Raw genomic sequence first — 14,845 nt, 5'->3', positions numbered from 1 at the left:
AGCAACCCGGGCTTAGCGGTGGCCTGGGGAAGGCGTGAGACCACCACCCTCATGTCAGGTGTCCTGTTTACCCTGCCCTGCCCTGGGCTGTCTGAAGGCAGAAAGCCGGCTAAGGAAGGGTGGATAAGCTGTAATTGAGCCAGTCAGCTCCTGACACAGAGCAAAGTGTGTGAGGAAAAGTGACGAGCCTGGGCCCAGGTGTCCAGCAGGAGCCACCCACTCTGCCAGGCCAGGGTTCGGCTGTCAGCGCCAAGCCACAGGCAGGTTGTTTTCCTCAATAACTGACCTCTTGGCCTGGGGCAGGCTGATTTTGTTCAAGCCTGTCCAAAGTCCTCTGGCCCCAGACCAGGCCTCCCTACAGCCACTGGGCTGGCATCCACTTTCTTTTACCCCCAGCTCCCCTTCCTAGAGGAAGCCTCTGGAGCTTGGCGCCCCTCCTGCCCGGGGTCCACCCACACTCTGCAGCAGTGGCTATGGGCCAGCTTCCCCTGCCCAGTGCCTGCTCTGGTCAGTGGGGAGGAAGAGACAAACAATGGGGACATAATGAGCCTTTTTAAGTCTCTGTGGCCTCATAAGAGACAAAGCCAGGAGACACTGTCTGTGAGAACAAAGCTGTCATGGGAGAAGCTACTGCAGTTCGGGGACCTGGGGCATCACGAGGCCTTGGGTGAGTGGCTGGCGACACTGAGTCTGCAGGAATGAAACAAGGTACACAGAAGAAAGGGGCCTTTCAGAACAATCCTAGAGGTCACTGAGGTGACCTCCTCATTCTGCTGATGGGCAAGCAGCCCAGAGAAGGACAGGGTCTTATCCACAGTCACACAGCACAGCAGCCAGAATTACACCCCTAATCTGTCTCATCCTGCAGTGTTCCCTCCAAAAGCCCTTGGTAGGCTGAATCATGGCCCCCAAAGATGTCCACATCCTAATCCCTGGAACCTGTAAGGGTTAGCTGGCATGGCAAAAGGGACTTCAAAGGTGTGATTAAGTTAAGGATTTTGAGGTGGGGGTTATCCTGGATTACCTACGGCGCCCAATCACAAGGAGACTTCTAAGAGCCAGGCAGGAGGGTCAGAGACAGTGACAATGGACTGACAAGGGAAGCAAAGTGACAACGGAAGCAGGAGGAAGACTGGGAGGTGCTGAACTGCTGGCCCTTGGGTTGAAGAAGGAGCCAGGAACCAAGGAACGGTGGTCTCTAGAAAGTTTAAAAAGGGCAAGAAAATGTATTCTCCCCTGGAGCCTCTGAAAGGATTCCCAACTCAGACTGCTGACCTCCAGAACCAAAAGAGAATAAATCTGGGTTGTTTTAAACCACTACTAAGTCTGCGGTAATTTCTTATAGCAGCTATAGAAAACTAACACCATATCTCGAGCAGGCCCTGATGGGTAGCAGGAAGCCTGGGGGTCACTTAAAGACTGTGATGTCCTTGACGTGTCCATGATGAGAGGGGTAGGGGAGATGATCTTGTCTCCTTGGTTCCAAGGACCATAGGATCTGGGGAGGGCTCTGGGCTCTGTACAAGGTTAACAGAGGCCAACGCTAAACCAATAAACGTCAGAGTCTCCTCACAGAGCAGATGCTCAGACCTCCAGGCCTCCAAAACGACAAAGCCTCAACACCAAAGGTGAACTCACTCTGCCTGCTTGTCGCAAAGTTCAAGACAAAGCCCAGAGACCACAGGGGTCTCCACTCGTCTCAGCTGGATGTGGCCAGAGGTAACCTGGAAATGGGGCAAGGAGCTCGGGGCTCCTTGCAGTCATGCAGCGGGGAGAAGCAGCATGGGCTAAACCCTTGCTCTGCCCAGCTGGCTGTGTCATCTTCAGCAAGACAGCTGACCTCTGTGAATCTGCTTCCTCATAAAAAATAAAAATAGCGAAGCTAGTAGCAGCTGCCACGCCACAGAGCTATGAGGACTAAACAGAAGATCCCTCAAAGCCCACCACTGACAGAGGCACATGGTAGGTGCCAAAAAATGGCCATTTCCCTCCCCACTCTGGCTATAGAGAGCCAGGTCCCCTAGCCTTTCCCCTGAGCCCTGGGATCATCAGTCTCCAAGGACTAATTCCTATAAGGCCCTGAACCCCCAGACCGTACTGAAAGCACCCCCTTCAAATCCAATCAATCATGTTAAAGAGGAAGGGACTAGGGCACTTACTGGGGACATGGCCTTGTCACCACCCGCAGGCCAGGATGGCCACTGAGGGCAGCCCACAGTGACAGGCTGCCTACTGACTGCAGCCTTACTCAGTGCTCTTAGCATCCATGTGAGGGTCCCAGGAATTTCATTCCTCCTATTAAGTGATGTCACCTCTGGGTCTTGCCTCCCCCCTAGGGCAGGGTGCCAAGGCCAGAGCCTGCTTGGGCCCCAGCCTCTCCCTACTGACCACTTTCCGCTTGGTGCAGAGGAAGGCATGGCACTCAAGATTCTCGTTGTGCTGGCTCTGTGCAATGTAGGCAAACACTTTGTCGTGCATCTTGTCTGCTGTGCAATAGGAGATCCTGAAAGGCAAGCGGGAAGTGTCACCAAACCCAGCGCAAGGGCCTGCCCACATATGGGTTGCCCCACAGGGCATCTCCCCTGATTCCCCAAGAGCTGACTATCCTACTCCACCAGGGGGAGACTCTGGAGAGACAGCTTTGGCCTCTGGACCTGGCATTCTGGGCCATCAATGGGGGGCACACAGGCTAGGCAGGAAGGAGTGGAAGGGACTTCCCCCCTCTACTGAGCCATACTCCAGAATGGTAATAGCTACGCCTTTCCTGCATCCCAGGCCAACGTTCTAGATATGACTTCACTTAATTCTCAGAGCTGCCCTGAGATGGGTTCTATTATTATCCCCACTTTTCAGATGAGAAACTTAAGCTAAGTCTTGGATCTCCTGAGGATTCCAGAGGTTATAACCACTGCCATGCTTCCCTTAAGGGTCTGTGCTGACCAGACGGCCCTGACCAGACAGGGGAAGCAGGACACTGCCCCAGCCACCCATGCCCTTCACCAGGCCTTCCCTCCCAGCCCTCCAGTCATGCCCCTGCCCAGACGTCAGGGGAGTTCCAGGCCCTCTCTCTCAGGATGACTGAGACTTCTGGCAAATTCTCCTAGAGCTGTGGTCAGAGGTCAAGGAGCTGGGAGTTGGGTGAGGGAGTGTGAGGATGACCAGACCCAGAGCCCCAGCGGGTCCAGGAGGAATACACAGCAGCTCCCTCCTCCTGGAACACTTGGTCCAACCCCCCTTGTCTGCTCCCTCCGTGCCAGCTGCTCGGCCTGGGAATGTCAATCAGCAGAGGAACTGGCAGCCCCAGATGGGACCGGAGCTCGGCAGACTCCTTGCCCTAGTGCGGCCCCAGCTTCCTTCACAGCCACTGACACAGCCATCGGCACCACTTAGAACCCACAGGCCAACAGCTACCTCTTCTCCATCCCAGCAGATCCAGCCTCCTGCCACCTTCCTGGGGAGGCCTTGTAAGGTCAGACAAGCCCCTCCTTCTCTGCTCTCTTGGGAAATACTTATACTCTCTCTCCTATTGCTTTCCCTACATGTCCTCCTTGCTGACAGGGGCTGGCTCAAAGGCTCCCCTAGTTCAAGGAGACAGGAAGAATCAGGAAGGTGAGAGGAGGACACCAGCCAGAAACGAAAACCAACCTCCCTCTTTCCCCAACCCAGTACTGGCCTAGGCTCCAGTGGGGTGAGCCACATGCTTGGAGACAAAGCAAGAGGGCGGAGGAACGCCCAGCAGTTGAGTGCCTGCTGGACAGAACTCCAGCCTCCATGCCCTGGTCCCAGCCCAGCTACTACCTCACTGTGAGGCCTCCGGCAACTCCCTGGGCCTCAGCTTCTCCATCTTTAAAATGGACTGTCCCTTCCAGCACTAAAATCCTACAACCAACCAGCCAAGAGAGGGAACTGGGAGAGCTTGAGGTTTCAAGGGCTGGGCTCTGCCTCCTTGAGAACCGTGTCACCCCCACCCCCCCCATACCATCTACAATCTGGCCTCAGACTCTTGCCTTGAGGCCTCCCTGAAGGCCTGGCCAGATGTCCAGAGCTGCTGCATTCACAGTGGAAGGAAAAGGCAGTGACTCCACACCTCTCGGCTCCAAACCTGCCTCAGCAGCACGCCTGGGGAGAGGCGGTGGGGAGAGGGTCCCAGTCCTCACTAGGCCTCAACTGCCTACTGCAACTAGGAGTAATGACAGCAGCAATTGCCCTTTAACTGAGCACCCACTATGACCAGGTGCTGTGCACTCAGCTCTTCTAACAGCGCTGTGAAGCAGTGTCTGTTTCCATCCCCCATCCCCAAACACACATACAGGAGGAAACTGAGGCTCCAAGCTCACCCAGACAGAAAGTAGTGGAACCTAGGTTCAGAAAGGGCACCCCCCCAATTGCCCCAAGCAGCAGAGTGAATGTGGGGGATGCTGAGCATACCTGTAAATGGACACGTTCTCGATGAGCTGGTTGGTGATGTTGTCGGTCAGGATAATCCCCCGTGGCGACACCTTGAGGGTCACTTTCTGTAGCTTCTTCCCGCTGGCCTTGGCCTTGGGGTAGACGTGGGTGAGAGAACCTGCCTGCCCCACTTGGGACCTACTCTCATGGGCTACACCTAGTTGGTCTAAGCCCTAGACTCGAGGCCCCCGTGAGGCCTCAGCGTAGAGACAGCAGACATGATGGGGAAGACAGCAGTCAGCACTCTCCTGTGATAAACACAGGACAACCCCGGCTCATGAAGCACCTGCTTTCTGCCAGGCACTGGACCTCGAGTCGTCCTCAGAGGCAACAGAGCTTCTTCTGAAGAGGAAACAACTCAGAGGTTAAGGGAGCTGCCCCAGGACACACTGCTAAGAGGGCCCGCAGACTCTGAGCACAGAGTGGGCTATCACAACCCAGCAGGATCACTCCTGGGGAGTCTCCACTCCACCCACTAGACCTAAGAGTGTCTGAGCTGAAGGGTCCAAGGCCACCAAGGAGGTGCATTTAGAGGGCCATCCTTACTCAGGACGGGGACATGGGGAGGGGATAGATCTGTCTCTGGTGCATTATCCCATCTCTCAGGCCAGAGGGCAAGTGCTTGCGTGACCGCAACCTCCCCACTACTCCTTGGCACTAAGTCACCAACCCTGTGGTAAGGGACCTGAGTTGGGGGAGGGGAGCCTGGGAGAGGCCAAGGCCAAAACAGCTGGAGAGGAGGACATGGACCCTGACCCTACAAGCCCAGTGGCTCTCCTCTACCAGAGTCCCTAAGCCAGATGCAAGGGGAGTCAAGGATGGGAACAACTGAGATGCATCCCATCAGGGTAGTAAGCAGGGGATGAGCGGTACCCCAAGAAGCAGCCGGCCCTTGGCTCATGGCTCCCCCACCCTGACTGGGGCTCACCGTGGCCACAATCCTCTTGACAGCTGCAGCTGACAGCTCCTCGCCCTTGGGCTGCTCCACCAGCGTCATGCCCAGGTACTTGAGGCTGAAGAGCATTCCCTCTAGCAGTGTCTCCCGCGTGTCTGTCCAGTTCTCCGGCAGCTCTGTGCAGAAGGACAGTCCCTCAGACCCTGTCCTCCCTGCACCCATTTCCTAGGAAGACCTAGCAAAGGGTATTGGGGTTGTCCATCTACCATTATTTTTTACCTATAATAAAGAACTAACATTTTCCAGTACCTACCAAGCACCATGGTAAGAAGCCTTCCATAAAAGATTCTCACTAATTCTATGACAGCCTATGAAGCAGACACTTTTATCGCTTACCCACTTACAAAGACACTGAAGCCCGGGAGGTGAAACCTAAGAGTGTCTGAGCTGAAGGGTCCAAGGCCACCAAGGAGGTGCATTTAGAGGGCCATCCTTACTCAGGACGGGGACATGGGGAGGGGATAGATCTGTCTCTGGTGCATTATCCCATCTCTCAGGCCAGAGGGCAAGTGCTTGCGTGACCGCAACCTCCCCACTACTCCTTGGCACTAAGTCACCAACCCACTACTCCTTGGCACTAAGTCACACAACCACGTCCACAGAGCCAGCAAGTATAAGAGCCAAGATCTGAGCCCATATTTTCAAGTTCAAAACCCAAACTCTATACTTCAATACTTGCTGAGAGCAAACCATGCTATTTTCTTACTGAATTTTCTACATGATCCTGTGAGGTAGATGCTATCCTCACTTTACAGATTAGAAAACTGAGGCTCAGAGAAGCAAAGTCATCAAAAGGCCACCTACAGTGAGTAAAGAGTTGGGAGTCAGGACTCAAACCTGGGTGGTTCCCAGAGCCCCAGCCTACTCTTACTGGCCTCCATCTCCACAGCCATGAAGAGGAAGAGGCAGGGGTGGAGGACCAGGAGAGAGGTGGGGGCAAGGGCAGAAAAGGGAGAGGTGAGTGCTCAAATGACATCTTATGAAGGCTGCTGGAATCCAGCAGACCTGGGTTCAAGTCCCAGCTCTGCTTTCCACCACCTCCATGTGTTGGGAAAGTCCCCTCTCCCCTCTAAGCCTAGTAATGCTGAGGCCAGGGTATAGAGCAGGGCACACAGAAGGGTCCTCTGAAAACTCTGCCTGAGACCGAGGTCAGGAAGGTTGGGAGATGAGAGCTATGAAAACTAAACAGGGAGAGAGCTGGAAAGCCCCCACCTCACCCCACCCATGTGAGAGAGGGCCCCGAGCAGGCAGAGAGGCAGGAGGGCAAGTGTGGTCTTCATCAGTGGTTTGAACAATCCCCAGGGTTTCTCCCCAGATCGCTCAGCTGGAAGCAATGAAGCCAGCAGCGAAGGATGGTCTCTAGGGATCCTTCCAAGCAGATCACCAAGACAAATGAAAACCCCACACTCCTGCATGTCAGGGCCCTTTGCCTGTCCATTATCATCCCTTCTCTGACAATGCAGTATAGGAAGTATTACGATTGTATCCACTTTAAAGAGGAGGAAACGGCTCTTCAGCTTCACCCATGATCTTGGATAGGGCAGGATCCACAGAGGAATCAGTTTCCAGAGGCCACCATTGGAGGCAGGCAGGGCCAGCTTCCCTGGACCACTTTCTGGGAGAGGAGCTGGGAGAATCCTGTACTCTCTTTGCTTATCCAGGAGCCCTCAGTGTCTCTAATGGAAGAGCCACAGAAAGAAAGCTTTGAACTGGGCATCAATGGTGCCAGGGCAGCTGAGGCTGGGCAGGGCTGCAGGCCCCGCCTACAAGGCACAGGCTGGCTCAGGGGTTCCTGTGCTATTGGACCTAGGTGGCAGTACTGGGCCCTCTACCCTGTCTGGCCCATGCTGCCCCTCCCAGCAACTGTCTTGAAGTTCTCCACCTCCAGGGGTTCTACCTTCTTTTCCACCAGCCATAAGAAGCCTTGCATACCCACACCTCTTTGGTTTTGACTTGAGCAAGCCATTGTCTCTCTCTCAGACTGCTTCCTCATCTGAAAAAGAATGCATGGGTATTGGGGGGGGAAGGGCTCCTTATAAGAACTTACAGGTGTACCCGGTCCCCCTGTTTGAGGTCCAGGTGAGCAGGGACTTGTTGGCTGGTCATCCAGAGCCTGGCATGCAGCTGGCACTCAGTATTTGCTGAGTGAAGAAATGACCTGGACAACTCCAAGGCTTCTTTCGTGTCTGTAATGTCTCAAAACCATCTTCAGCTGCGGGCCCCAGCCCACTGCCTTCCAGCCCTTGCACTTAGGCCACCACCCCAACAGGAGGCCCAGTCCCCGCTGAGAAGACCCCCAAGGAATCCTATCCTCTGCTGTATCAATCACAAGCCTGTTCCATTTGATCCTCCAAAAAGAATCAGAAAATCCCAGAGGTGACCCAGTCCTGGGTTGGCTGATGGAAGCCCCAGGGCAACTCAGACCTGAGCCTCAGCCTCAGAGAAACCAAGACCACCCCCACCAAGACCACCATCACATCATCAGTTTAAGACTGAGCTATCAGGTAACAAAGACAAGAGTAATAACAAAGCAGCTCTGACCACTACTTCTAACATTCACAGCTACCTTCCAGCCAGGCATTCTTTCATTCCCCTTTCAAAGGAGGGAAGGGAGGCTCAAAGGACACGTGATTTGTCACATTAGTCATCTACCTGACTCTAAAGCCCAAGTTCCTGATCAGTAGCCCATCCTATTGATGAGGGAACAGAAGGCTGGCTAAGGACAAAGCAAAAGGCTGACACCTTGCAACCTCCCCCCCCCTCCCCACTCCTGGGTGGAATGTATGTGACATTCTTTTAAAAATCCCATCTTAATGTTAATACCTTGCTAGAGGGCAAAACAACCTTAGCAATGGCAAGGCCTCTGGTATCTGGTATCTTATAGGTCCTCTTTAGCATATGAAAGTTCTACTGAAACCTCCCTTTTCCTTACCTCCACCCCAAGTCCATGGTACAAAACCTGCCGGCCCAGTCACATCCCCAGCCCCGTCACATCCCCACATCCCCGGGACAGCAGCTCTTCCTGCTCACGGGTCCTGTTCCCATGCTTTAATAAACCACCATTTTAAACCAAAAATGTCTCAAGAATTCTTTCTTGGTCATTGGTTCCGGACCTCACCCCACTGAACCTCACCTATATTCTAGAACTTTATCACTATCTTCTCATGAGGCAAACCACCTTGATTTTAGCAAAAGGTCAGGAAGAAGTGTCTAGAGCCAGAAATATTTCCTCCCACAATTCCTAATTCCTGAGGATCCCCCTAAGTAGGTATTCAGACTACTGCTTTCAACCCAAGATGCATCTAAGCAAGGATAGCCAACTACTTGCTGCCCTATCACTAGTTTCCTTGGCAGACACTGCTAATCAATTGCAGCTCTATTCTCTGATTACAGGCTTTGGACTGTTTCTCAATATAAGGCTCCAGGCAGGCAACACCAATCAGGGGTTGGTGTTGGGGGGCCAATCAGGGATGGCCTCGTTCATCTCACTATCCATCCCTGTCTACAGCAAACATCCTTCCTCCCCGCCATTTTCACGTCCCCACTATCCCATTTCCTTCAGCTCAGCCTTTCCTGGCTCCTCTCCAAAGCCACTTCCGCCCCTTCCATTCCAAAGGGCCAAAGCTTGCCAAGGTCACAGATGACCTTTTTGCTGTCAAAACATTCCCCAGTTCTCCCCGACCTCTGAATGCTTGGCATATTCTGCATTCTTCCTTCCCAGGCCTGACCCTTCTCCTATTCCATGGCCTCCTTCATGAGGGCCCTGGTAGACCAGTTGCCACCCATCAGCCATGGAGACCCTCTGCCCAAATTCTTCATGTAATAGATGATGACACTGAGGCCCAGAGAGCAATGGGACTTGTGCAAGACCACACAGCAAGTCAGAACTTTACCCTGCCCTGCCTCCCCAGCTCCCAATCCACTACAGGCAATTCCCACAATGACTTGTGGGGAGTCACAGGTGTCCCAGTGCCCACTCCCACAATATCCCTGCATCCACACACTCATTCCCATGCACACGTACACACAACGGACACTGTAACCATGCAGAGCTTCTTCCTCGTGATGTTTAACATTTTCTTTCCCACTTCTATGGTTTGGCTCAGGGAGTTGCTTCTACTCAAGGAGTTCCTTCTATCAGAAATGCCCTTCCCTTTATTTGGTTGAAACCCCTTGCGTCCACCCTCATCCAGGAAGCCTTTTTGACAGCAGGATAGCCTAGCTGTTAAGAGCAAAGGCCTGAATCCTAGAACCCCAGGTCTGACATTGAGTGATGTTGAGCAAATTAATTACCTTCCCAGAGTCACAGTTTTTTCATCCATAAAATGGGGAAAACAACAGTCCCCCAGCTCACAGGGCTACTGTTTTGACCCTTTGATGAGATAATAAAATTAGATAATGAGATAATAAAACATAATGTGCTTAGCACAGGACCCAGCCCATGGTCACACCCGCTGATGGGGCATCTTCCCTCTGTGAGCAGGCCTCCCATTTCTTTCTGGAGCCTGTGCCTCTCTTGAGCATGGATTTCCCTCTCTTCCTTCCTCCTTCCAGCCACATCACTCACACTCAGCAGCTGTCTACCATGTGTCTTCCTCTTGAAGGACTTCTGGTCATGTGTGTCTCCCCCAGGAACTGAAGAAGGTGCACTCCTGTCCAAAGCTGCAGCTGTGCTTCATCCTCTTCCCCCTTCCCACTACCTCATCCTCCCAGGCCCAGCAAGATCCTCCTTCCCCTCAAGGAAGGGAATCCTACCTCTGCTCCTATGCGGTCCTTCTGGGCATGACTCATCTCTTCAATGAGGTGGAAGGTCACTCATGCCCCACACCCTCCCTGAAGAAACCCACCCCTAAGAGCACTCAGTAAGACAAACGACAACCGCATTCACACCACAACCACACCGACAACCGCATTCACACCACCTGCCCCAGAGCCTGCCATCTAGGGCTGGAGGCCACATGCTCCTAGGGGAGGAGCCCAGGGCTTCAGGAAGAGCTCCCAGAGGCCCTCAGGCTAATACAGGCCTCAGTCCACAGCCCTGTTCCGGTCCTGGTTATTTTCAGCCCTGTGGTGGAATAATGACTGTGCTATTTTAACTTAGCAATTTTACAGATGACCTGCTGTCAGAGTTAGCTGGGGACGGACCATATGCCCAGTTTAACTTGCGGCTGCAAACGTGTGCCCTTTCCTCATTAAGGCCCCTTGCCCAGGACTCAGAGCTGGGCAGGGGGCCCTCTTGGAGAAGGGGAGAGCCAGCCTGGCTCGTGTCTGGAAAATCAGAGCAACAGCCAAACCCATGGGCCAGAGGGAACCTCCAAGCGCCCTGGCCTCCAGCCTCTTCCAGTCTGGTGGGGAGATGGCCTCAGAAGCCAAAGGGAAACATCTCAGAAGGCAACTCGAGCTCTACCATGACCCAGAATGTAGCTGCTTTTCTAAGGCCACAGTCTCTTTATCTGACAAACGGGTTCAGTTCCTCAAGAGCATCATCAGAAACAGGTTCAGCATGTAAAAAAGTGCCAGGTAAATTTCAGAAGTTGTTAAGATTATAAAAAGAAAATAATTAAAAAATTACCATCACATAAGCTCTCATTTCCTGAGTACCTAAACTCTGTGAAAGAAAAACTAGGGGTCAAGGTTAAAACCCTGGGGTTTGGAGATGGGCTGTGGGTTTAGTCACTCCACCTCCCTGGTCCTCAGTTTCCTCACTTACAAACTGGGACAACCCCATAGTGTTGCTGTGAGGATGCAGTGAGTTTACACACCAGGTAGGCTCAGAACCATGCCCGGCACACTGAAGTGTGAGCTACTGTCATTACCAAGGGCTGAGGGCTAAGGGCTTGAATGGGCACACAGCCATTTTCTGTATTTTGTGGGAGAGGCAAGGATATATTAGGATTCTCACTTTATGGATAAAAGAGGCTCAGAGGAGTCTGGCCATGACTCCTAATTGACAATGCTGCTCTTTGCCTCAAACAGCCTGTGCTGTTCACACACACCGGCAGTCCACCAAGCCCCTTTTCATGTGAACCAGGGGTCAGGTCCAGGATGACCCAGAGGGGTGGGTGACCTATCCTGCAGGGCTGCCTGAACAGAGTGCTGCTCCGTGAGCACGGAATGACCTGACTCCTTTAAGGTACCTATGCCTCCCTCAGCCAGCAGACCTGTGAGAAGCAGGGCCCCAGCCTCCAGTTAAACGTCCCCTGCACCTGCTGTTCCCTCTGGCTGGAAAGCTGTTCCCACTTTCCTCCCTCCTATATTCTCACATGTGCTCCAAGTCACCTTCTTGGAGAGGCCTGACTGCCAGCACTGACACTAGCAGTGCCCCCCACCTCGATCCCCTCAAGTGGACATAATTTCCACACACAAACCCTGACTAGCCACCTCTCTGCCTGCAGCTCTCTCTGGCTACCAGAAGGGCCGATGTCCATGCAGACTGGGGCATTCAGAGCTCCCATCCCTGAATCCACCACTGCCAGGAGCTTGCCCCTCAAACAGAGTAACTGAAGCACATTCTCCACTGCTTCCCAAAGCTCCCCACGGGATGGCGCTCAAGTCACCCACACTGGCGACTGGCTTCATATTGTCCACGTTCTGGACTCTCTTCCCTTCTCACTTCTCCTAAAGATATTTCCTAAGGTCTGTTCCCAGATAGATAACTCGCACTCAGATCCTTCGCTCAGCATCTGCTTTCTAGAAGAACCCAAAGGGAAATATCACTCTAAGGAAGTGGTCCCCGCCATTTCCTCACAGACCACTTTATCCTTCTTCACAGGGTCACCACTACTCGCCTGCACCCTGGTCATTCTGCTTCCTCCACCAGACCTTGAGCACTGCTGGCAGACAGACAGACTTGTTCACCAGACTCTCCAGCACCTATCAGTACATGGCACATACTCTGTGATCAATAAGTATTATGACTTGGGGGTTTATTTATAATATCTTCTATTGTAAATATTTTAAGTAAGTACAAATAGATCCTCTGTTCCCCACAAACCACCATACTCTTAACTTTCCTGGAACCTGTGTCCTGTATTTCTTTACCAGCTGAGTCCTCGGGCAGCCTGGAAGGAGCCTAAGGATCAGAGGGGACCCCTCCTGGAAAGAAGGGTACTGAGGGGCCAGGGTGAGCCTCCTTTCAAGCCGCTAGAAGAAAATCCATGGCTAGGGACTGAGATAAAATATTATGGCTCCTGAAGAGATGGGAAAAAGGCCATGTGTGGGAGAGGGAGGTAGGTAGTTCTTCAGACTCAGGACCAGCTGGGAGACAGGGCCATCAGGTTCAGTGCAAAACAGCCTGGGGTTATCTAGCTTGCTGTGTGACCTCAGGCAAGCTGCCTCCCTTCTTTGGGATTCAGTTTCTCCACAAATAAAACAATGATCATGCTAATCCCAGCTGAGGATCTTCAGCGGTTTGGGGAGGAGCAAGTCACCGCTGATAGCAGGTTTCAAGTCTTAACTTTAACTCCACAGGCTTCATTTTGGCCCCAAAAGTCAACCGCGGGGCTCCATTCCAGATCGCCGGAATAACTCATCAGGCCAAGCTACCCCAGACATACCCACAGCTTCCCTCTCTACCTTGTGGCCACTACTGTCAGCCCAACCTAGGATGGGGTCTACTCCAGCTCCTCCCACGGCCAGAGTCATGGTGCCTCATAGCAGGCATGGTGATGAGAACCCTGGGCTGGGGATTTGGAGTGCTACCTCTAGGAAGCTGTGTGGGAGCCTGAACCTCCAGTCTTTTATCTCTGACATGGGTCTGGTAAGAATCCCTGCTCTGGGGGCACCTGGGTGGCTCAGTGAGTTAAAGCCTCTGCCTTCGGGTCAGGTCATGATCTCGGGGTCCTGGGGTCGAGCCCTGCATCAGGCTCTCTGCTCAGCAGGGAGCCTGCTTCCCCTCTCTCTCTCTCAGCCTGCCTCTCTACCTACTTGTGATCTGTCAAATAAAACAAATAAAATCTTTAAAAAAAAAAAAAATATGTGCTATGGTGAGTGCTGTGAAATGTGTAAACCTGGTGATTCACAGACCTGTACCCCTGGGGATAAAAATACATTATATGTTTATAAAAAAAAATTTTTAATTAATTTAAAAAATCTATTTAAAAAAAAAAGAATCCTTGCTCTGTCACCTCACAGGAGCAAATGAAACAACAGAAGCAAAAACTGTGTAAAACACAGTGACAAAAGCAGTAGTTACTTTTTATTGATTGCCTTTTGCTATTCCAGGCAAAACACTATTTCATTTAATACACACACACATACGCACACACACACACACATATGCGCACACACACAAATCTGAGCTGGGTACTACCGTTATTTACAATTTACAGGTAAGAAAACTGACAATAATGAAGGACAGTGAAGATTCCACCCAGATCACTCTGGGTCCAGAAGGCTCAGGACAGCATTCTGGGCTTTCTGGGGGTCTGCGGGAGAGGGGGGGTTCTCCTCTCCTTTTCTCTGCAGGTGTAGATAGGCTCTGAGCCCTCAAAACTTGTTTCATCACAGTAATAGTCACATTGAAGTTCCACATGACAGGAGGGGGAGAGGGACAGAAGGAAACCACCAATGAGGTGCCAGTAGGAAGCATTAATCAATAAGTTTCTCAACACCCCTGTCAGGTTAGAAGTTTTATCCCATTTTTCTGGTGAGGAAACTGAGAGCTGGAAAGGAAAACAACTTGCTCAAGATGAGAGCAGCAGGAGAAACTCTTTCCCACCATCTAATGTGGACTCCTCTCCCCGTTACCCAGAATCAGAGGCTTTTAAAGCTTTGTTCCCTTACCTAGCACCCCTCTTCCTCCCCCTTCCCAGGAGAACTGCAGGGTTCCACCACTGGAACAAATCATTATTCTCAGAAGTCCCAGTCAAATCCCTGAAGTATTTAAAGGGGCTATATTTAGGGGCCAATAAGTGTGGGAGATGGTGCATCCCTGGCCTGGCCCTGATCAGCCCTAATGGGTCTCTGACCCCACCACCACCAGCAGGCCACGGCCCGTGTTCCCAGTGCCAGTCTTGGTTTAGGAGGTGGCCACAGCTGGAACAGTGGAGTGGGGCAAGAGGGAGGGGCAGGGCGGGCTTTCTAGGCCCAGACACGCTGGCACTGGGAACTCGGGCTCCCCTGGCGGAGCCCTGGAAAGAAGGACGGGGGTGGTGGCGTGTGACTGTACTGTCAGTGGTTTCTAGTGGGAGGCGGGGGAGGTGGTAGAGGGGGAGGGGAGAAGCTGGAGTCCCAGGTATTTGATAGGAGGGTGGGCGTGTACAGAAGTCCTGGCTCCCGCTCCACCTCTACCAGGAAGGCCAGTGTGACCCCAGGCAATCCACTCCCTTTCTCCTGGAGAAAAAAGAGGGACTTACGCCGGGTTTCTCAGGCCTCAGGGGAAGGTGCCAGGTGACGGGTTCCCTGAGAGTAATTAGAGCCGGGGGGGGGGGGGGGGGGGGG

The 14,845-nt window shown here is 52.7% G+C and overlaps 1 protein-coding gene across 4 annotated transcripts in view; it reads right to left on the bottom strand.

The window, feature by feature from the left end:
- The window catches only part of LDLRAP1 (low density lipoprotein receptor adaptor protein 1), a 46,043-nt gene that overhangs the window by 30,115 nt on the left and 1,083 nt on the right, over positions 1 to 14,845 (bottom strand). For all 4 annotated transcript variants that reach the window (XM_059376704.1, XM_059376703.1, XM_059376701.1 and 1 more), the window contains exons 2-4: positions 5,378 to 5,520; positions 4,429 to 4,541; positions 2,389 to 2,503 (exon numbers count right to left, since the gene is read on the bottom strand). In XM_059376704.1, the coding sequence (XP_059232687.1) occupies positions 2,389 to 2,503; positions 4,429 to 4,541; positions 5,378 to 5,520 (371 nt within the window). The remainder of the gene's footprint in view (positions 1 to 2,388; positions 2,504 to 4,428; positions 4,542 to 5,377; positions 5,521 to 14,845) is intronic.

This window comes from Mustela nigripes, chromosome 14 (genome assembly GCF_022355385.1).
Source record: "Mustela nigripes isolate SB6536 chromosome 14, MUSNIG.SB6536, whole genome shotgun sequence".
NCBI lineage: Eukaryota > Metazoa > Chordata > Mammalia > Carnivora > Mustelidae > Mustela > Mustela nigripes.
This window is presented reverse-complemented; position numbering and strand designations above follow the sequence as displayed.